The 23,964-nt window shown below is 43.7% G+C and overlaps 1 protein-coding gene across 3 annotated transcripts; it reads left to right on the forward strand.

Annotated features, from left to right (window-relative positions):
• The first annotated feature begins 136 nt into the window (after positions 1 to 136).
• On the forward strand, positions 137 to 22,843 carry fbxo38 (F-box protein 38). 3 transcript variants are annotated; one of them, XM_079745457.1, is made up of 22 exons: positions 149 to 252; positions 340 to 598; positions 1,422 to 1,583; positions 1,716 to 1,849; positions 2,604 to 2,767; positions 3,168 to 3,333; positions 4,048 to 4,323; positions 5,619 to 5,712; positions 5,807 to 5,937; positions 6,070 to 6,240; positions 6,391 to 6,533; positions 6,753 to 6,975; positions 7,388 to 7,591; positions 11,008 to 11,190; positions 11,789 to 12,418; positions 12,762 to 12,859; positions 16,637 to 16,739; positions 16,911 to 17,077; positions 18,882 to 19,027; positions 19,639 to 19,742; positions 21,756 to 21,869; positions 22,271 to 22,843. In XM_079745457.1, the coding sequence occupies exons 3-22, from the start codon at positions 1,450 to 1,452 to the stop codon at positions 22,447 to 22,449; spliced, it is 3,564 nt and encodes a 1,187-aa protein (XP_079601583.1). In that variant the 5' UTR covers positions 149 to 252; positions 340 to 598; positions 1,422 to 1,449; the 3' UTR covers positions 22,450 to 22,843. The 3 variants fall into 3 exon arrangements, with proteins under 3 accessions (XP_079601582.1, XP_079601584.1, XP_079601583.1); XM_079745456.1 differs by lacking the exon at positions 340 to 598 and having other exon boundaries at positions 137 to 252; XM_079745458.1 differs by lacking the exon at positions 340 to 598 and having other exon boundaries at positions 137 to 252; positions 7,388 to 7,537.
• The last annotated feature ends 1,121 nt before the right edge of the window (positions 22,844 to 23,964 follow it).

The raw sequence follows: 23,964 nt of genomic DNA on the forward strand, positions 1-23,964 counted from the left end.
GGACTATCAATCGTTATCTTTCAAACATTAAATGTGTATTATTTAAAGTACCAAGCTGCAGATAGCTGTATTCTATCAGTATTACCGCGTGTGGCCGGTAGGTGGAGCTATATCCCCGCCAGAGGGAGCGCTGTAGTAAACAGCCGATGATCACTTTGCAGGGTTTGGACTTTATGTGCAGAGTTGCATTCTTTGTTTATCGAGTAGAACCACTCATTAAACCCTTGACTGGACACACAGCATGGATTAAAGGTAATACTAAAAACATTCATACTTCTAAACAAATGGCAGATTTGATTTGGGAGTGGTTTAACTTGGGTCTTTTGCTGTTATTTACAGGCTATCTAACGTAATGTTGGCACATTATGGTGTCCCTGCTGGACCGCCTCGTTTATCAGGGATGAGGGGACGTGTCACGTTGAGCATTTGGCCGGAGATGCTTGGGTTCCAGTCCTGAACTAGTTGACTGATGTAGTTAACTAGTAGTTTGGGGAACACTGCTACGCTAACAGAGTAGAGCTAGCATTGAAACGTCAGTTCTGCGATAAGAACAAATCTCTGGTTCCGGAACAACCAAACCGGTTCACTGTCACACATGGTGTGGTTCTAAACCTCTTGGATAATATTCGTCTCTGATTCAATGGAGTATTGGACTCAAGCTACTTAGCTCGGCAGGTTAGCTAGTCAGGAAGACGACTGTCTTCAATGCCTTTGTGTCGTGAAAGGCTCTCTAGGCTTTTATGTCTTCCCTTTACCTTTTATAGCTCATATCTTACATAGCCTTCTGTTAATCGATGTTAAATGTTATCTACCACTATTGTATTTAGCATGGCATCATGAGACAATCCCCATCTAGCCTTCCTATATAATAGATGGCTAGATTTGTATTCTGTAAATATTTTTTAAACCAAGTGTTCTCTGTATGTATGTATGTATGTATGTATGTATGTATGTATGTATGTATGTATGTATGTATGTATGCATGTATGCATGTATGTATGTATGTGTTATTATAGGACCTACCCAGTACCATTGCATATATTTGTCATTATTGCTGCTACGTGCAACCAATTGCTGTTTTGGTTTATGCTGAAGCAATACTATACAACCCATGGCGATTACTTGTCACAAGTTGCCACTACTTTTGAATTATAAGCCAACTCTACTTTGTTTGCTGCTCGCATTGTGGTTTGATTTGAGCAGTCATTAAGTTGCTTCGGCTCAAATGGAACCTGGGGATAGGACAGCCATAGTGCAGACTTTTAGTATGTTTAGTAGTATGTTGTAATTGTAGGTAAATACAAATCTGGGGCAATGTTTAAATTATAATGAAGAATGGAAATTATGAGACTTTGAGAGACATTGGCCCTATTCACATTTTTATCTGTCTAACCTTCAATAAACTTGTTTTATGTTTACAGTGTGATTTACGTCCTCTAACCAAAGGGGATGGGTCCACGGAGAAAGTCGACTAAGACTCAGCCTGTTGGCTCAAGCAATGCTCGTGAGCTGTTCCTCAGACAAGATGAGCCTAAAGACTACATCAACGAGCTGTCGCATGAGGTCCTCTGTCACGTCTTTAGGTACATTGGAGTTATCTTCAGAATCTGCTCATGGGCCTTCTATAATGTTCTGATTTATTCTGTTTTTGTTAACCTGTAGCGTCTTTGTATCATTGAGTTTTGCTCCCTATTGCTTTACTTATATGTGTGTAGGTACCTACCCATGAAAGACATAATGTGCATGGAGTGTCTGTCCAGAAAGCTCCGAGAGGCAGTCACTCTGTACCTCCGTGTGGTCAAAGTGATGGACCTCTGTGCCAGCCACTGGTGGGAGTACATGCCTTCAGGCAAGTGCTGTTACTCCAACTTACTAAAGCCATTATTAGCTAATACTCATCCTACCATGACACAAAAGTAAATGTTTAGTTGTGGTTTCTATTTTCAAGCAGTACTGACATCTCTTCTGCATGTGCGATGGTAGTGTTTTTATGATTCTAGTGACAAACACTGATTGTCCAGACTATATTAATGCTTTAACAATAATTGTTTTATAAATTAAATGGAGTTAGGTTGATAGGAAGGGGTTAACTTCAAATTGAACTTTGCTCGACTGACTGGACTATTTCACTCTCAGTACCCAGAGAGATTCAGCATGTGACTCCCTTTAAAGTACCTATATGGTCCTAAATAACGACTGTATTGGGTCCACAATTGTCTTGATGAACATTTTATATAAAATACAAAAAGCTTTTATATATATATATGCCTATAATCTTTTTAATTTATTTTGTGCATTAACAAATATATAGCCCCAATTATAGGTATGCTAAACACAGCACACACAGTCAGATCTACCTAAACTTTTAAAGATTTACTGCAGAATAATTCATAATTTTAAAGTAACAGATGATAACAACAAAATGGAAAATAAACAATCCAAATCCGTCTATACATTATCAAAATAAGATGTACTCTGAAAGGACTTCCTGCGGAACACTCTAGAACACTCTCTCATGTCTTGCAGTCAATATTCCCCAGAATGAAATGTTCAGTTTTATGATTGGCAGACATCTATTCAATAGTTATCTTTATCTCTTAAAGGTTTCAATGACGTCAGCTTCATCTTCTTGCTAAAGAAGATGCCCGACTTGGAGCAGCTCTACGGTCTCCATCCGCGCTACCTGGAGCGGAGGCGGGTCAGAGGATACGAGGCCTTTAGTATCCCCGGGGTGTTGGAGGCCCTACAAGCCTGCCCAAACCTCCTGGTAAATACAATACAATTATATATGACATGATGGTTAAGTATGGTTCTGCTAGGCAATTACAATAAAATAGTTGTGACATAACTAATGCTTTCTGTCAATGATACAAATGCACCATTTTTAGGGGCTTGATAATTAATCATTTATTTGTCTCAATTGGCCATTGCATTACTCATACCGATTTGCAGAAAATAGTTAAATTTCTTAACTTTCAATATTCAAGTGTTACAAGATTAGGGGGAAATTGTAGATGAAAATATAATAATCTGAAAGAGTCTGTAGTGATATTAATAAACATACTTTATTTACATGCTTACCGACGCATCTAAATCGCTTGATGTCATATACAGCTTTTGTTTAGGCAAATATAATGCTGAATTTCTAAAATTTGATCTTGTAATAGGGTGTAGAGACGTCCCACCTGGAGCTGGTGGAAGCCATATGGAACTACATGCCACAGGTCCACATTCTGGGAAAATTTCGCAACCGAAACGGTGCATTCCCCATTCCTGCAGAGAACAAACTGGCCATCCCAATCACTGCCAAGATCCAGACACTGCACCTAGTGGGTGAGTTGTAGAATGCAGTCCACAAGTCTCGATTCACTTATCCTTATTACAACTATTCTGATCCTTATGCAATAAGTAAGGGATAATGTGTAGAACCAGTCATTAAACGAAAATCGAAAATAAGCCCTTATTTTCCCGATAATGACCGGCAACGTTCTATACCTTATCCTGCTTATTACACGGGTAATTGCCTCAACGAAAAAAATAACTTCATGGTGTGTGTTTTTACAATTTATTTGTAACCAGCATTCGTAGTGTTGATCAGCAGAGAAATAGTCCACCAAAGACGTTGACGCCGCTTAGCAACCGAAGACGCTGGGGTTGACAAGTTAGCGGACTACTTGCGGAGTGATACCAAAAACGTCATTAGAGGCAAAAAATCCTTTGTTTGCCTTGACAGCGGTCAATTATACTTAGCAACGGTGAATTATCAAGTATAATTCAATTATCAAATATAATTCAATTATCAAATATAATTCAACGCCGGAAGTTGTGTAGGGCCCATGCAAGTGAACGGAGCGTTCCACGGCATTGAGAAGAGTCATGTAATAATTATATATTATATAGACCATTTATCCAATCGGATGTTTAAGAATTACATCTAGATGTAATTGATGCTTTGTGGTCAGTGATTATTTAGCAGATAAAGCTTTAGTTGGCAATGCAGCAGATGATTTTTTATTGCATTATTTTTATTTGTCTATTTTTTCCTAGGTGTAAACGTCCCAGAGATTCCCTGTGTGTCGATGTTGCGCCACCTCTACCTGAAATGGGTGCGTCTCACCAAACCGCAACCATTTAAAGACTTCCTCTGTGTTAGCCTTCGAACGTTTGTGATGCGTAACTGTGCGGGGCCGACCAACTCGCTGAAGTATGTCCCCCTGGTGACCGGCCTGGCCTCGGCCCGCAACCTGGAGCAGCTGGAGCTGGTCAGAGTCCCCTTCCTTGGGGGGCTGATCCAGCACGTGGTGGAGGACAGCTGGAGATCAGGTAAGGCCGGTCTGTCCTGTTTACCTTAAATATTTAAGATTCCCTTAGGGGCTTTCCCACCGCGTTCCTTTGGAGCGCTTTCCTTCCTAAGTTGACTTGTTCAGTTTGTTTTGGCGTATGTTATGGCAGCGATGGGACTGGGCTGCATGGGACCAACGGTTCTGACTGATGTATTGTCATGTATTACAGAGAATCGGTAATGCATAAGAAGGCATCCAGTTTTCTTATATATTGACAGTGAACAAACTCCTGGACAGCACAACTTTTCTGACCTTATAACATAGTTTGCTAAGTTTGTTGTTTGTTTTTGCATTTTCCCACTTAAAAATGTCATTGTGTAAACACAGGTCACTGAGTTTATTTAATGTACAACACTCACAAAGGGCTTCGGAGGCCACATTTAGGACACCCTAAGTACTACTATAAGTGCCATCCCTAGGCCTTGATTGTGTAGGGTGGAGGTTGCAATACCAACAGAGATCATGGGGCAGAATACCAAATTATCACTGTCGTGCTGTCAGACTAAATCAGCGAAGAAGTTGTAATCCACAATGTAAGTGGATTTTGAAGAGCAACATTGTGTGGCAGTTGTGTATGATGTAAGGTTGCCACTGCACCATGCCGGTCTGCAAACCAGAATAGTTGAAAGGATATTTGAACTGTTCTTAACCTGAGTAAGCAAGAATGTAAAGAAAAATGGAGGTTGATCCTAGATTTATTTCTTTATTTCTCGTTCTATTTTTTTCTTAATTTTTATATCTAGTCATAGAGTTAGATGGGAAGGTCTAGAGAGGGAGAAAACGGAGGCAGCGAAGGCCCAGGGCAGGAATAAAACCCGGGTCGCTGCGGTGAAGACTGGTCCTAAATGGAATGCGCTCTACCCGCCAAACCCCTGCCACGCCCCCAAACACTAATACTTTAAAGTTTAATGAATAAAAAAAGGCCCTCCAAACAGATTTCCCTGCTCCCAGCGTCGCTTCTCCGTTACTCCTCCAGGTGGCGCTCAACACACAAATTAGGGAGACTTGAACCAAAGTTAACGAACCAAAGACGAGTCACTGAAAAACTCACTTTTGGCCGTGTATAAAGATCGAAATACAGTCATTTTGTATTCATCGCTAACCCTAACAATTTATTAATTATCACTGTATCACAATATTATGGGTATGGTGGAGGACCCTGTGATTCCTACTATTGAGTATACAAATTATTATAATTATTGTTCAGGCTATTGTGTAGTTTTCTTTGGTAGCTTAGGTATCCTGTTAACAACATAGTTTGTTTTGTACTTTCAGGGGGCTTTAGAAATCTTCACACCATAGTCTTTGGAGCTTGTAAGAATGCGCTAGAAGTAGACCTTGGCTACCTCATCATCACTGCTGCTCGCAGGTAGTAAGAACACCAATGCTACATTTCATTGCAAAATGCAGAGATTTAGATTAGCTGTTTAGTAATATTGGATCCACTGTTGAATATCCACTAGGCTTCATGAAGTGCGCATCCAGCCTTCTCTCACCAAAGACGGAGTGTTCTCCGCTCTAAAGATGGCTGAACTGGAGTTCCCCCAGTTTGAAACGCTGCACCTTGGATACGTGGATGAGTTCCTCCTGCAATGTGAGTCATTTAGAAATTAATTATTACTGAATTGACCAGAAACCCTAATTAAACACCTATTTACATTTTCATTATTTGATATGTTTAACCCCTGATTTACCATCCATGGAACTTTTGATGAACGTTTTTCAGGTAAAATGAACCACTCTGAGCTTGTGAAGTATGGTTTGGCTGATGTCGTCGAGAACCCCGGCATCATCACAGATATCGGCATGAAGGCGGTCAATGAAGTGTTCACCAACATCAAGTATCTGCTCATATACAACTGCCCGCATCTGCACAACCCTCACCACTGGATCACAGGTAGGGAAGCACTACAATGTACCACAATACACCCCCTGTTTGTTGGTCATTGTTTGCAGGTGCTTCTTTCTTATTTTAATTTACCGGTACATTCTCTTCAAGTATACTTGGTTTCATGCATCCCACGTTGTTTCCCTTATCTGACCTCAGACCAGTCAAGGTGGAGCCGGCTGGTGGATCTGACTCTGGTTCGCTGTCACGCCATCAAGTTGGATTCCTTCTCCCAGTTTATAGAAGTATTACCAAGTCTGGAGTTCATCTGCCTTGACCAGATGTTCAGAGAACCTCCCAAGGTACAAACAGACAGACAGACAGACAGACAGACAGACAGACAGACAGACAGACAGAGTTCTGGACTCTGCACGTTTTGTGGGGATTGTTATATGTCCACATCAATGATTTACTTTTTTTCGTATCACATGTTTGGTTTTATGATGATAATTTATGTTTGGTTTTTGCAATACTAAGTGTGTGTGTGTTTGTGTGTGTGTGTGTGTGTGTGTGTGTGTTAGGGTTGTGCCAGGGTGGGCCTAAGTGCAGGAACTGGTATTGGTGTTTCTTCAGCTCTCGTCAGCAATCAGAACTCCAACAATGACAACAACAACAATCATCACAACAACAACAACAACAACGACGACAATGATGGCCACCTTCCTCCTGCTCCTCCACCTGCCGCCAACAACAACAACAACAACATCTACAACCAACGAGTACCACGCCCACAGCAGCACAACGGCAAGGCGCACACTCAAGACCCGTCAGATACACAACCGTTACACAGCCGTAACACAACCGTTATATGACTGTTACACGACCGTTACCCGACCGTAACACGACCGTTACACAGCCGTTATATGACTGTTACACGACCGTTACCCGACCGTAACACGACCGTTACACAGCCGTAACACAACCGTTACACAACCGTTATATGACTGTTACACGACCGTTGCCCGACCATAACACGACCGTTACACAGCCGTTATCAGGCCTGGCTTCACATCTCTATTTAGACTCTAAAGACACTCACCGCCTTTCTATTGTCAGATTGTAGATCAGTGGAATGTTCTCCTAAAGCAACAGACGAGAGGAGCCCGTCTGATTGTTCTTCTTCTATGAATTAAAGTGTAAGATGTCTTGTCCACAGAGGGGCTGGAGGTGAATGGTTTGGTGGACGGGGAGGAGGGAGGAGAGGTGATGGAGGAGCGTGTGGAGGTGGGGCCCCACATGGAGCTGGGCGGGGAGGAGGAGGTGCCAATGGAGGACTTGAATATTTCTTCAGGACACACCAAAGCAGGTGACCTCACAGAAGTACCAGCAGCAGCTAGCCCTATTGACGAGGAGCAAGCAGGTATGGCGCCCGGGGTCATCGGGCAATAATGAGACCTGTTGAATGGATCTCCTGATCCTCCAGACCTTAGATATCATCCAGATAGAAGCAAGCCGTTTGTCTTTAACAAACGACCTCGTCCCTGTACATAAAGTAGGAGTTTGTCATGTGACCAGAAGGGGCCGTATGTGGTATGCATAGAACAGTTGAAGATTTCATTGAACGCTGCTGAGTTGTATCATTCATGCAGCAACCACAGACCGTTGGAAGGCAAGATGAAACGGACTGATCTTGAGATGGAACTACTTGGAACCAAACGCTTTGACTTTTTTATGTTGTAGTGACACCGAGATGCCAGTAGATGCTACATCGTACTGCAGTGCTGCAAGAGTCTGCACTAAACATTCTTCTGACAGGCATTGGACAAATAGAAAAAAAAAAAAAAGGGAATCTGTAAAAATACACACTTTGAGTTCAACTTTGTTTTTTAGTATTGAGTATAATGCATGAGCTTGGCTACATTTTTGTTTGCGCTTTCTATGCGTTTAGTCTTTCATTGGACTTTTGTATTGGACAGTTGTGGTCATTGTAGCACATGAATGCATTTTACTCACGTTTTAGCAATAAGTTGATGCTTTGATCGCAAGCGACTAACAATAAGTAGTCTATAAAATGAAACAAAAATATATCAGTCAGCAATGCCTGCTTGAATAGAGCCTAAATGTGTTGCGTCATTCACATGTAAGCTAGAAGTAAAGCAACTTCACTCGTTAGTATTTAAAAGTATTTGATTGCGTCTACTTGCCAGTAGAAGCAAAACGATCTGACTCTGTGGACGTCAGAACTCATCCATCACCAGTGAGCCGTTACCAACTGCTTGACCTATACATCAATTGAATTATGATGGGTTATATTGATAGATCTTGGCCTGGGTATAGGTAATAATAATAAGTCTCTTAAAACTCTCATAAATGAAATCCAGTCTGCATTTGTCCGTCCCACCCCTGAAAATAATGGATTAAGAAGCCTTTTTTTTTTTTTTAAGAGCACATACAATTAAGGCTCAGTCCTGATCGCAGCGACGGGGGTTTGATTCCTGCCATGGTCCTTTGCTGCATGTCCTCCCCTCTACCCCCAACACCTTCCTGTCTATCTCACTCTATAATAAAGCATAAATATTCAAGAAAAAAAGTAAGACTTTCCCTCATGGTCGGACCATCCAGGATTTGCTGGAACATGTGCATATTGATCCACCGCCCAGAGCGCTTCAGCCCATTAAGGTCTACAAGTGACCTGACAGGAAGGGATGTATCGAGGGGTCAAGGACCCTGGGCAGTCAGCTAGAGACCTGGGCTCTCTATGTAGAGAGGGCCTCAATGACCTTTGTTTTGTACTTTCAGGGGGCTTTAGAAATCTTCACACCATAGTCTTTGGAGCTTGTAAAAATGCGCTCTAGCCCTACAGGAAGCGACCTCAGTTAGTGCTCCATCTCCCCTAACCCCCCAGTGGCAGAGTGGTATCGGGGAGACCACTCTGGTTCAGGCTGGTAGAGAGGGTTCACTAACCCGTATCCTAGGAGCGGTTTACAGATTGTTTTGGAAGTGAAGGACAGCAGAAGGAGAAAGATGGGGCCGAGAAGGCAAGAATTAAGAAGAAAAAAGCACTAAAGGAGGATGCAGCGAAATGCTCTAAAATAACAGATATATTCAGATTCCTTGAGTAAAGACGCTGCAGGGTAAAGGAGTTAAAGCAGGGAGCTAGGAGTTGAGCATCAGTGGCCAAAGGGCTTCATGATTACGTCACATTTCAAATAAAAGATTTCCCCAATTTTTATTTTGTCACTAGCTGTCCAGCCTGGCCATCGTGCTATAACAAATAAATGGGAGTACATTTACATTATGGCATTTAGCAGGCGGTTTTATCTAAAGCAACTTAGTAGCGAAAAGTAGCTAGCTTACCTATCCAAATGTTGTATGGAGGTAGCATGTATGTAGCCACAGAACTGAGTCAGGACAGTGATGCTGATGAGACAGGCTAGGAGGTGGCAGAGAGGTGTGCACACTGCATAATGTTATGAGTGCAACAAAGGATAGGAAGCAGTTTCTAGGAGCAAGTTGTCATATTGCAGGAAATGATAGGACAAATGTTATAATTGCAACATATGGAGAAATATAGGAAAAGATATGCTATAATATGTAGGTCTCAGAGTCCACTTGTGATTTTAAGTTATTTTTTCAGAAACTAGAATTGGTTAGTAGTTGATTTTTCAGTTGTGTCCATTTGTATTTGTTGGTTTGGAGGCAGGACGTAGCTGTGGGCAGTGCAGGGTGTTATTGTTCAGTGGTACATAGTAAAACAACCCCCCCCCCCCCCCCCCCCCCATTAGGGGAGCCTGTCTGCATCATGTCCCACTACAGACCTGCCTGCACACCACGGATCCAACTCAAATATCTGAGATTCAGAACTTCTTGGCTCATAAAAATAAAAGGTCATGATCAAAATGGAACAGGCCAGCGGTGTAACCGCCGCTGTTTATTGACACTACTCCCTGCTATGAGCCTAGTAGTCTAACCCCAGTAGCTCTGACCCCAGTAGCTCTAACCCCAGTAGCTCTGACCCCAGTAGCTCTGACCCCAGTAGCTCTGACCCCAGTAGCTCTGACCCCAGTAGCTCTGACCCCAGTAGCTCTGACCCCAGTAGCTCTGACCCCAGTAGCTCTGACCCCAGTAGCTCTGACCCCAGTAGCTCTGACCCCAGTAGCTCTGTCCCCAGTAGCTCTGACCCCAGTAGCTCTGAACCCAGTAGCTCTGACCCCAGTAGCTCTAACCCCAGTAGCTCTAACCCCAGTAGCTCTAACCCCAGTAACTCTGACCCCAGTAGCTCTGACCCCAGTAGCTCTGACCCCAGTAGCTCTGACCCCAGTAGCTCTGACCCCAGTAGCTCTGACCCCAGTAGCTCTGACCCCAGTAGCTCTGACCCCAGTAGCTCTAACCCCAGTAGCTCTAACCCCAGTAACTCTAACCCCAGTAACTCTAACCCCTCTTATGCAGGAGGTAAAACCCTTTGAAGACTGCTAAAGAGGCCAGATTTATCCGTCATTCCCCCGGGTCCAAGGGATTACTCATTGATCATTTTGACGGAGCCTCTCTGAGTGTGGCCCGCTAGAACGAGTCAACCAGAATGTGGAGAGAAAGGACGTTTCAGGGATAGGATGGGACTGACCTGATTAACCTATTCCACGCCGCGTGTGTGTGTGTGTGTGTGTGTGTGTGTGTGTGTGTGTGTGTGTGTGTGTGTGTGTGTGTGTGTGTGTGTGTGTGTGTGTGTGTGTGTGTGTGTGTGTGTGTGTGTGTGTGTGTGTGTATGTGACTCTGCTCAACTGCTAATTGGTTCAACCTTAACTTTGTACGTATTTCATATCTTCTTCCCATCCCCAGGTCCGAGTGGTTTAGTCCAGCAGAGTAGACCAACATGTACCTCAGGCAGCAAGCCTCCCACCAACTCTGACTCTGACAGCGAGGAGGAGGAGGGCCTGACCTTGAGGCAGACGGCTGGCCCCGGGCCCCCGCGGACAGCCTCCTGTCCAGCCGTCGGTCCGGCTCGCAGCAGTGTTCCCAGCAGTGAGTACGGTCTGTTTGGGGACAACGGAGGCACAATGTGAAAACACTGATGTGTCATGAGACCTCCCACAGTTTGAATGAAAACATGTCTAAGAAAACTATTTTAAGACATGACTAATGTGTTAATGCTTCAATAATAGGGTACACAATGTATTGCATTCAACAGCTTCATCAATACAGAGTCCCATTTGCTCAAGACTAATCAGTCATCACATAGAACTAATTAGCTAATGCACTTTTATTATTTCTTTTTCATTATTGAGAATGAAGCAAATTCAAAAAAATAAAATAACAATGGCGTGCTTATTTTATTTGGCTTCTTCATTGTCTTTAATATCTGATCTAAAGTTCTAATCAATATTGTCCAATAAAGGATTTGGTGCATAGAATTTGGGAATTGAAACATCATATATTTAGGGGGATAGTTGTGTCCTTAGAATCATTTTAATGTAACTGATTAATGACTGTTGTCCATCCTTTAACATCTCGATCACAATGCAGCCTGAAGTGCTGTTTCATCAGTGTTGTCATGGACGTGTTTGGTTAAAGCATACGGTGATAGTCTCTTCAATGTCCTAATTAGGTTTGTTGTCTGCAGGTAAAGGAAAGACCCCCCTCCGGAGGGCGGGCAGCACGGCGGCGCCCTCCACGGTGAAGCCCCCCTCCACGGTGAAGCCCCCCCCGCTGCCCGGTGAGGGCTGGTGTGAGAAGAGCTGCCAGGTGACCAGCGAGCAGATCAAGGCTGACATGAAGGCGGCCACCGAGAGCGGTAACCACGGCCTCGCTGGCGTCGCCAAGCAGGGCCCTGCGGCCGGTGGGGCCGGGGACGGCAGCACGCCCCCCCGACCGTCCGCTGACCCCGGAACGGGACACGGAGGGACGGGTGGACGCGGAGCGAGGCCGGGGGCTGCAGGGGGCAGGCCTCGGGGGGGGGAGAGCGGTCCCGTCACGGGGAGGAACGCCGACCGGACCAACCGGGCAGTGGTCGGAGCCGTTGGCAGAGGAACGGCCAACGGGCCGGAGCGCGAGGGGGCGGGGCCTGGAGCTCAGCCTGCCGGCGGAGCGTCCAGAGGAACGGCCAACCGACCTGGAGGCCAGAGGCGCCACTCTGAGTCTCTGGGGGGATCTGACCAACCAGGAGACAGGTTGGAGGACATGTTTGTCCCCAGACGACCGCTAACACGATCACGCAGCCGCATGTCCCTGGTGCCGCTCGTTGCGGAAGCAGGTTTGTGGGCTTTTCTACGCTGTTTATTTAGTGTTTTTTGCCCAAATCTTTTTGTTGAAGTTGAAGTTCCCTTGTAAAGGAACCCCCTTTTGCCAAACATAAACACTGCAAATTTATTTGATCATACAACTGAGTGGTTCTGAGCAAGACCTGAAATGGGTTGTTTGCAGTTAGGAGGTGATCTGAGTGAGCTATGCCTAGACATTAATTACATTTGAACGTATTGTTATGTTTTGCAATGACTATTGCTAAATGTATAGGGGCTGATGGTAGGCTGGCATTTTCTTCACTTTTTTACTGAATTCATTCTTTAAATTTGAGGCTCATTGCTTTTCACCTGCAGACTTATCGAGAGCCCGACCCCGCCCGACACGAAGGAAACGAATGACGGACAAATCAACCAGCACCTCAGACCCTGTCACAGAGGATGACCATGTACAGGTACCAACACCTCGCAACCAGTACACACCTCTAAACCAGTAAACACACCTCACAACCAGTACCATGGTTGGGCTGGCCATCGGGCATACCGGGCATTTTCCCGGTGGGCCGACGTGCTATTTGGGGGGACAGTCCCGGCACAAAAAAATGATATATTGGTCTGACAGGCCCATAAAACCAAGTGATCAGCGGCCCGATTGACACTGGGCTGGCACAATCACAATCAACCCAAGGGTTTCCTAACAAACGGGCATTGGCCCTGGCACACGCTAGTTTACGTGCATTTGTGTTAGTTGAACTGCTACGTATTACCAATCCTAAAGATTATGTTGAGGTCGACATGCTTATGTTTGTATACACGTGATTTTTGGTATACTGTTTGATCATGGTGGTAGTCAAAATTTAGAAACAGAATCTGTGTGATGAAATCCCTACAAAATAATCTTGTAAAGGAATACATTTGTGACTTTTTTTGTTAATCTATGTTCTTGCTTTTTGTATTTAATCAAATAAATTCATGATATGGTACCCAAATGCTTGATGGGTACCATATCTGCTCCTTGATCGTCCTCTGACGTCAACCGTAGCAAACAGACTGCTCCTTCACCCTCAATTGACGATACGGCCAATCAGCCATGTTGAGTGTCAATTGAGAGTGAACAAGCACACACACATTGTCAATGACTTTGCTGAACGCAAGGCGCCTCAAATGCCTTTTCAATAACATTGTGATAAATAATTAATGTTAGGCCTGTATACAGGTTGCAAAATGGCATTTTGAATTTTTCTCAGACTCAAACTACCAACATTTTGAACACGAAATATATAGGCTAGATTATAAATTATAAAAGGAAAAAAATAATACAAATAAAATTTAAAAGTTTAAGGGTTATTATATTATGCCCCAGCCAGGCCTGCTAATCTGTTTGTTTATAATTTGTCCATATCCACACGTTCTTAGAACTTCTGATTTCTTAAAACAAATTTGTTAAATATTTCTGCTGGACTAGCCTACTACAGGCCTATATTTCAGATGTGGTTCCGTAGTGTGTATGTGGCTTTATTTAGGCCCCGTCCATATGGAGCCAAAACGGGCGAAAATGATCCAGTTTCGTTTTATGCGGTTCAGGAATATCTCCGTAAAGACGGAGTCATTGCGAAACCGCATCGAGCTGTAGGAACGCTGTAGTAAATATTCAAGCCGCTGGTTCTCCACAGAAAAAAGTGGAGTGCATCAAGCCTGCGCACATACAGCCTGCGGTATACACAAACATTCAGTCACGAGGACATTCAAGGGTGGTTTCAGAAATGTGCGGTTACGGGCACCGGATTCGCCGGCTCCGTCTGGACGGTCGGCCGAAACGCACAAGACTTCTCCAAAGAATCGGCTTTGTGTGGACGGGGCCTTAGTCGGAATCTTTAGGTGTAATATATCTTTATAGTTTAGTCTAACCAAGCCAATTAAACTTGGTGCCGGTCCCAAGCCTGGATTAATGAGGGGGGGGGTTGGCATCAGGAAGTAAACTCCTGTAATGAGAATAGCCTGTGTACCTGAAAGTGAGAAAGAATACTTATGAGGAATTTAATATAGGCCTACAGTGTTGCACTCCACTCTTTTCACTGGCAAAGGCCACAGACTGTGTGTGTGTGTGTGTGTGTGTGTGTGTGTGTGTGTGTGTGTGTGTGTGTTGGGGAGGGGGGGGGGGGCTTGACCCATGGCCCTTCGTAAAGTTGTTCCGCCAGTGATAGGTACACTTTTTTGGAAGTATTTAATGTGTCCACTCTAACTGATTCCCGTTAACTCATTGCATGGCATAAGGTCGTGGTTTTAAATGGTTGCAACGCCCCTGACCAGTACGCACACCTCTAAACCAGTACACACACCTCTAAACCAGTAAACACGACTTTAAACTAGTGATCGACTGATATATCGGCCGGCCGATATTATCGGCCAATATTGGCGTTTTTTACGTGTATCGGTATCGGCCGATTTTATTGATTTACAGGCAGTTCAATAAATGTTCATTTTATAAATTGATACATTGTAACATTTGTTATCATCATTGTGTAATTTTTACATTGCAAATTGATGGAGGCTTAGCCTGGAAATCCAGACCCACATCTAGAAAGCTGTAGGGTCTGGCAACGAGTAATGAAAATGGGCCAACTCAAGGGGCGGTACCAAGCATGCATTTGAAAATATCACTGGATAACACACATTGGATAACACTACGACCAATCAGAAGAATACAAGGGGTGACTTATCCAGACCAGTGGAGAGAACCAATAGATAAGACTCTTGCCGTATCCGGTCTGTAAAACAGCAACGCTTTTGGCCCGCCTATATTGATACATCGATGTGATTGATTAATGTTCTGGGCCAGGGGAGGCCCAGAACATTAATCAATCACATCGAATATACACAAGTATATTGCTTGTTCCCAGAGTGACTCGCTGAGCAAATTCAAATTGTGCTCTCGGGAGAACTCTGGATTTCCAGGGTATTATCGGCTCCAAATATCGGCTCAAGAAAATCGGTATCGGCGTATCGGTTATCGGCTAAGGCTGATGAAAAAAAATTGGTATCGTATCAGCCCTAAAAAATCCATATCGGTCGATCCCTGCTTTAAACCAGTACACATACCTCAACGAGTACACACACCTCTCAACCAGTACACACGCCTCTAAACCAATACACACACCTCTAAACCAGTACACATACCTCTCAACCAGTACAAAGCCTCCTGATTGGACAGGGTTATTGTTAATGTCAGGGGTTCTTTCCCATGTTGCCTTTGTTCGCTGTGTTGCCATCATCCAAGGAAGCAGAGGAATCTGGAAGCTCAGTTCTGGCATTTTCTTGAGGCCAACCTGTTCAGCCCACCTGGCCCGGATCGGACCAGTCACAACCGGTTCTCTAACATCGGGCAGGTTTACGCTAACTGTTCAGAGGAACAACCAAGATGGCCTCCACTGATGTGCAGAACAGCATTTAACTAACGAGATGGTACATCGTCTTTAAAAGAATAAACAACGGCACCTAAAGCTTTTGTTGCTCTACTACCGCAAGGAATGTTGACTCTTCTCACACTCTGATTGGTCTATCAGCTCATTAAACGTTTTTACTTACTCTCTCCTTTGACAACTTGTGTGTATATGAATACAACCCATGTATGTTAGGTCATTTGTTTACTCTTGTGTTATAGTTTGACAATGTCTGTGCTGTCTGTCCTTTGCTGTGAAAAAATCAATAAAATATTGTTTAAAAAAAAACAAAAAAAAGTTTTTGAACTGCCACATATGCCCATCTTATGCCCGCCTTTTTCCCGGTATGGTCCGCGAGTTTACAATGACCGATGGTAATATACCGGCCTGAGTTCGCACCCCAATTTACCCTCCCGGACTCTACACACATTAGCGGTTTCATTTTGATATAAATGCGATTAGACGGCTCTGCGGTTCCAGGGGCAGGACTTGGGTAGAGGTGTTGCTGCATTGTCTCTACAACAGAGAACGCAGCGATATTAACATGGGCAGTGTAAAAATGCCTTTTTTAATAACCCCCCTTTGTGAACTCTGGATATATAGAATACTAATAGATATATTATACTTTTCCAATCTTTACTTGCCTTTATAAAGCTACTTTAAATTACATAGTTTATATAGACTACTGAAAAATGTATGTGTCATTGTACAATTTGAAACAAACTCAACAACCTTGGCCCTACACACACGCAGCCCGAAGGCTCACGCTGGTGTCCTTTCCTCCCCCCCCAGGTCCTATCTCTCAAGGGCAAGAACCTGGTGGGTCTCACGCTGACCAACTGTGGCATCACAGACCTGCTGCTGAAGGACTGTCCCAAGATGATGTTCATTCATGGTGAGTGTGTTTTATACACTATGACTGGTCCTACACAGGGCTGACCATGCAAACCCTGCTTCCCGTTATACCTCTTTTAAAGGCACAACATACATGATGCCATTAGTGTGATGCTGGTTTCTTATTGAGTGTGTGTGTGTGTGTGTGGTGGGGGGGCTCTGCTCCTCCCAGCGACTCGGTGTCGTGTGTTGAAACACCTGCGGGTGGAGAGCGCTCCCATCGTGAACCGGTTCGACTACGCCCAGTGCAAGAAGCTGGACATGGAGCAGGTCCTGGACCAGATCCTGAGGATGCCCCCCGAGAGGAACCGCATCATCTACATGCGGCCCATGCACCAGGTGGGAACCAGACCTCTATCATTGTTGTACCGTAGGAGGGCTCTGGGTATCGTGAACACCCCCCACCGTGGGAGGGCTCTTGGCTCTGAGCTCAGGGTAGGACTTTGCATACAACATAGCTGCTTGTAAAGAGGCACCCAATGAAAAAGTTAGTGCCCCCAGTAGAAGATGTTAGCCTTGAGCCCTTGTAGGGATCTTGATCATCCCCATATCATATACTAAGAAAAGACTAGTTCTATAGGCCCCCATATCATATACTAAGAAAGGACTGTAGTTCTACAGTCCCCCATATCATATACTAAGAAAAGACTGTAGTTCTACAGGCCCCCATATCATATACTAAGAAAAGACTGTAGTTCTACAGGCCCCCATATCATATACTAAGAAAAGACTGTAGTTCTACAGGCCCCCATATCATATACTAAGAAAAGACTAGTTCTACAGGCCCCCATATCATATACTAAGAAAGGAATGTAGTTCTACAGTCCCCCATATCATATACTAAGAAAAGACTGTAGTTCTACAGGCCCCCATATCATATACTAAGAAAAGACTGTAGTTCTACAGGCCCCCATATCATATACTAAGAAAAGACTAGTTCTACAGGCCCCCATATCATATACTAAGAAAAGACTGTAGTTCTACAGGCCCCCATATCATATACTAAGAAAAGACTGTAGTTCTACAGGCCCCCATATCATATACTAAGAAAAGACTAGTTCTACAGGCCCCCATATCATATACTAAGAAAAGACTGTAGTTCTACAGGCCCCCATATCATATACTAAGAAAAGACTGTAGTTCTACAGGCCCCCATATCATATACTAAGAAAAGACTAGTTCTACAGGCCCCCATATCATATACTAAGAAAAGACTGTAGTTCTACAGGCCCCCATATCATATACTAAGAAAAGACTGTAGTTCTACAGGCCCCCATATCATATACTAAGAAAAGACTAGTTCTACAGGCCCCCATATCATATACTAAGAAAAGACTGTAGTTCTACAGGCCCCCATATCATATACTAAGAAAAGACTAGTTCTACAGGCCCCCATATCATATACTAAGAAAGGACTGTAGTTCTACAGTCCCCCATATCATATACTAAGAAAAGACTGTAGTTCTACAGGCCCCCATATCATATACTAAGAAAAGACTGTAGTTCTACAGGCGCCCATATCATATACTATGAAAAGACTGTAGTTCTACAAGCCCCCATATAACCACAGCCTTAGTCCCTCCGCAGACTGGCCACCTCTGGTTAACGTTCCATCCTCTCGCTAGTTCCAGTTTGAGATGATAGACGAGGAATGTTAGTGGAGGTACAGAAATATGTGAGCTGTACGACTGCAGTCATAGTTTGGACAAGGGGGGGTTAAATAAAGACAAGATTTGGAGGACAGTTGGTGCTGTTTGTGCAGTACATTACGTTACTGTATGCACAATCCACTTTAGACACAACAATGAAACCCATATATATCAGAGACTCGTCGTGCTCTATACACTCCTGTTGCTCTCGACGTGAGGCAGGTCAGGGTAGCCTCCCGGTCTACGGTGTATCCCTGTGCTGTGCTGCCCCAGAGGACCGGAGGTCTGACTCACCCGTTACCTGTTGGCTCACCCATCGCCAACGGTGGCTCTTCTCCCCCAGAAGGGGTATAGTCCAGCACATTGAACTTAAACTTAACTTAAACTTTAATAATGTTCTGAGAACCCTTTTCTTATCATTTTGTCCCTTCTGTTCCACCACGTTATTCTGCCTTATTTCAGAACCTTGTATACCTTTTGGTTTATTGTTTCAGATCGATTCTCTGGCCCTGGAGCGTCTGCTTTTCCGGGGGCCTTACCCCTATCACATTGCTATAGTGCATGAGTTCAGCAACCCTCCAAATATTCGCAACAAGGTCAGAATACGAAGCTGGATGGACACCATAGCAAACATCAGCCAGTGAGTCTCAACATGGTCCTCAAGACACAAGAATTATGTTATGGTATTCTCAAATATTAATCGTGGATGGCTAACATAATATTTATTAGCCTTCAGTGCTGATCATACTTTTATTCAATGGTCATGATTATTATTGTCTTTTATAATGATGGAATGGAAAATAATGCAGAATCGATTTTCTTTCTTCATTTGAAACGGTAGTTATAAATTTGAATGATGATTGAAGGTATACAGTTATTTTTAATACTACCCTTTAGATTGGGTCTTAACGGTGACGTAGGTAAGCCACCCCAAAGGTTACATCATGACGCTGTGATTGACAGGCAACCGTGAACCAATCAAAAGAGATGATGAGTCCCTGATTGTACAATGTCCTTTTACTAATACTGGATACATTTGTGATTCATTTAATTTTTCTATTTTTTTTTTCAAAATAATAGTTAATAATAATAATATTTAGGTGGTTGGAAATTTGGGATCCTATTAGCAGGGTTTTAGAGGGATTTTCTAGCTGCCTTTTTGTTTTCTAGGGTAAGCTGTATTCATCCAAACAGCTCATTGGTTAGAGGAACAATGCTGATGTGTTTCTCTCCTCCCCTTCCTGCCTCCAGGGAGCTGATCAAGTATGAGTTTTTTCCGGAGGCTACGAGGACTGAGGAGGACGTTAAGAAGAATCCAAAGTACCCCTGGGGTCGTGACATCTACACCCTGGAAGGTAAACCACCCAGTAGTTCTGATCATTGAGGTGTGCTGGCTTGCTTGTCGTGCTTCTATCAAAGTAAGAGGATTTTACTTGGCTTGAATGAATCCACAAATGTGTTGTATGTTATAACAAAGCAAGATAATTTCAACGGTTTTATTGACCTCCTCAGTCATCAGCTCTACTGATGCTGACGCTAAATTTGAATGAAATTGAACCGCAGTACTAGTGCTATTCAAGAGCATTCCAATAAATGCATTATTATAAATAAAAATATGGAATTTGACTATTTTACCCAAGTAGCAGCCTGTTATTATTAATGGTTATCATTGATTGTGTCACAAATGTTTTGAAAGGTATGTCTAAACGGCATAATGACAGCGAAGCCAAGTCACTGCGCAGCAAAATAGTCTCAGACCGATTTTGGTCGTACACCTTTGTGTATAGGCCGGTACAACAGTAATTTGTCAGAAAAATGTGGATATAGGCCGGGGTCTGGATTGCGTAATACAGGTTAAACTGACATAGACACACATAGACTGTAGCATAGTCGATAGCTTAGGATCGTTCCCTCTGACGGATAAAAAGAATACAAATAAAAAATGTCTCCCCCAAGTAAATGGGATATGTGAATAACACCGCATAGCTTGGTGGCATGAGCCACTTGTTAAGAGTTAAGAGTACAACCTCATAGTAATCTAGATCAATATTGAAATATGGTACTTCCATTAGATCTCTACTGGATGTCTTGGCGTTACCGTCTCCGTAACTTTACGGCTTTCTCTTGTTTTGAACATTGATGGAAACAATTGAGATAATATTAATTAGTGCTGTCAAGAGATTCAAATTTTTAATCGCAATTAATCACATTAATGTCAGTTAACTCGCGATTAATCGCACATTTTTTTCTCTTCTAAATATCCCTTGATTTTGTGCTGCTAGCCTTTTAGTGAGATCAGAGAGTGTTGAGAAGGACAGTAATAAAATATATTTCGTAAGGTGAGTATAAGAAGAGAGACCCGCAGAGAATTTAACCCGGTCCACTTGACATCAGGTGCATGACAGTGGTAGGCCTACCGTAAAACTTCAATAGCCCAGGCTTTTATTTGTTTCAATCACTGAACTTTCGAACAAAACTCTTGCTCAGCAAAGACGGGAAATACTATAACATTTATTATTTAAACCAGTATGAATATTCCTACCGTACACAGGCCTATACACATTACCAGGCTATCGAATAACGCCCCCACACACACACACACACACACACACACACACACACACACACACACACACACACACACACACACACACACACACACACACACACATTGGCGGAGTGGTAATCGGGAGAGTCGGGAGAATTCCCGGTGGGCCGTTAACGGGGCTATCGGGCTGATTGCTGCGGAATAACAATATTGCGTTTATAAAAGTTCCTTGCAGCGCCGTCCGGCAGCCTGAGCTGTGCGCCCGCAACCTCTCACTCACTCAACAGACGCAACACTCACAAACTGTCAGTTTTAATTTTTAAGGAGTTTTTCACCCGCTCCGTATCCTTGCTTGCCCCAACAAGTTTGTGCGGCGTGCTTGTTGTTTTGTTTCCGGTGTAGCTAGATCCGGTATGGTGTTGTAGTTTTTCTCTTGTGACTAGTTGCTGCTAGACAGCAGGTGAAAAAACTACAACATTTGCCAAGCCAAAAGAGCGTTAATCGCGCGTTAAAAAAATTAACGCCATTAATAACGCGTTAAACTGACAGCACTAATGTTAATACAAAACCTCTTATTTATTTTTTTAGGTTTAGTCGTTTTGGGATATTTTAATGCAGAATTGTAGCAAATCACTCCTTTTAATGAACTAGACGGATATTTGTATCATTTAACATTTAAATCAAATTATTTCTTATCCTAGGTGCCCTTGTTTTCAATCTGCATATGAAAATGTTTTTTCCCTGATTGAAATGCCACTTTTCAAATCCAAATGTTGGGGTTCCTATGGGAGTGTGAAGCTGTGAGTGCTTGTTCTCCCAGGCGTGGTGGATGGCGCCCCCTACTGTATGGTGACGGACTTCCCCTGGCTGCGGACCCTGAGGACGGCCGACTCAAACGGATACTCTCGCTACGACTTTGAGGACGATGAGAGCAGTGAGTACTTCAAGCCTTCCCATTGGATGAGAGCAGTGAGTACATCTGTGAGAAATGCACTACCTTGTAAAATCATGGCAATAAATAAAGCAGAAGTTTCCTGTTTGGTTTGTTGGTTTTAAATAGACTACAAAACTTGAATTGTATGTATTGTAAAAGCAATTATAAAATTATGACTTATAAGTATGAATTAGACATATGGAAATGAATTTACAACATAACTGCCAAATAGACAATTGTCTCACTAAGAAATGATGGCTCATTATTAATCATTTTAATAATTTTGTTATTATTTTTACATAAGCAGGGTTATTCCTTTATTAGTTACTGTGTTGTTTTAAGAGACACATGACCATGGTAACCACGGTGACCACATCCATTTCTCTTTCCCTCCCTCCCAGCCACCATATACGCCCCACGACGCAAAGGCCAGCTCTCTGCGGACATCTGCATGGAGACGATCGGGGAGGAGATCTCTGAGCGGCGGCAGAGCAGGCGTGGGGTGTTCCAGAGGGTGGTGGTGCTCTTCCTCCATCATTGTGACACTCCCGGGGAGCCCGTGGATGACGATTACATCTGATATCTCGGTGTCTAAAGACACTGCTTTGCAATCAAGGCCAGAAATTGCACCTGCTGACCAGATCGAATGCTTTGCCTTTTCTAGACATCGCACTGCCAAGAGATTCTGTACAAAATATCTCCCATATTTTCATTCGATGAGGTAATCTTTTTATATGGTTTGTTTGCCGTTCTATTCACATCCTATTGTTGGTGTTAAGTGGCCCAATGTTACTGCAAGACTGTTTGGGGGATTTACCTATAACAACTATGAACCTTTTGATACAAATATAAATGTCAAATGGGACCTCTCGAATGATATCCCATAATATGGAGTTGAACCATATTACCCTAACCACTGAGATTCTAAGAAATGAAGATAAACATACTTGATTTGAATTGTGAGAATAAATTATTAAAATTGAATCGAGACAGACTTTCTGCTTTAACCACTGGGAACCAGATACAGGCCGTTTACATGTTAGTCTCTTCTGAACCAGTTTCAGGCCATCAGAGGAGCTACGTTAGTCTCTTCTGAACCAGCTTCAGGCCGTCAGAGGAGCTACATGTTAGTCTCTTCTGAACCAGACTAACATGGCCTTCATGGCAACCGTTTGGAAGGACCACAGTGAGGAGGAAATATGGCCCTTAACCCTAACCCTAACCCCACTCAGTGGGGAGGGCTAGGCCCTTAACCCTAACCCTAACCCCACTCAGTGGGGAGGGCTAGCCCCTTAACCCTAACCCCACTCAGTGGGGAGGGCTAGGCCCTTAACCCTAACCCCACTCAGTGGGGAGGGCTAGGCCCTTAACCCTAACCCCACTCAGTGAGGAGGGCTAGGCCCTTAACCCTAACCCCACTCAGTGGGGAGGGCTAGGCCCTTAACCCTAACCCTAACCCCACTCAGTGGGGAGGCCTAGGCCCTTAACCCTAACCCCACTCAGTGGGGAGGCCTAGGCCCTTAACCCTAACCCTAACCCCACTCAGTGGGGAGGGCTAGGCCCTTAACCCTAACCCCACTCGGTGGGGAGGGTTAGGCCCTTAACCCTAACCAAACTCAGTGGGGAGGGCTAGGCCCTTAACCCTAACCCCACTCAGTGGGGAGGGCTAGGCCCTTAACCCTAACCCCACTCAGTGGGGAGGGCTAGGCCCTTAACCCTAACCCCACTCAGTGGGGAGGGCTGGGCCCTTAACCCTAACCCCACTCAGTGGGGTTAGGGGGGTGAGGGCTGTTCTAAGAGTAGTAGCACAATCATAACACAGAGACCTGCACTTTGAACAAACCCTGCCTCATGTGAGGATCTCTATCTTGCAGTGTTGCATGTCCTCTTGAAATCACTGAGAGAAGAGCATTCTCATGGTAAAAGTCCCAGTGTGTTTATTTGGCAACACAAATTAAACATCATGGAAAATATTACAATGAAATATATATAATGGAATGCAAGAAAAAACGAAATAACCAGCCATAATACTTTATTAATGAACAATATATTAATATATACATTTTCCATACATACACATCTATACGTCTTTTTT

Source organism: Pollachius pollachius (genome assembly GCF_949987615.1).
Source record: "Pollachius pollachius genome assembly, chromosome: 10".
Lineage (NCBI taxonomy): Eukaryota > Metazoa > Chordata > Actinopteri > Gadiformes > Gadidae > Pollachius > Pollachius pollachius.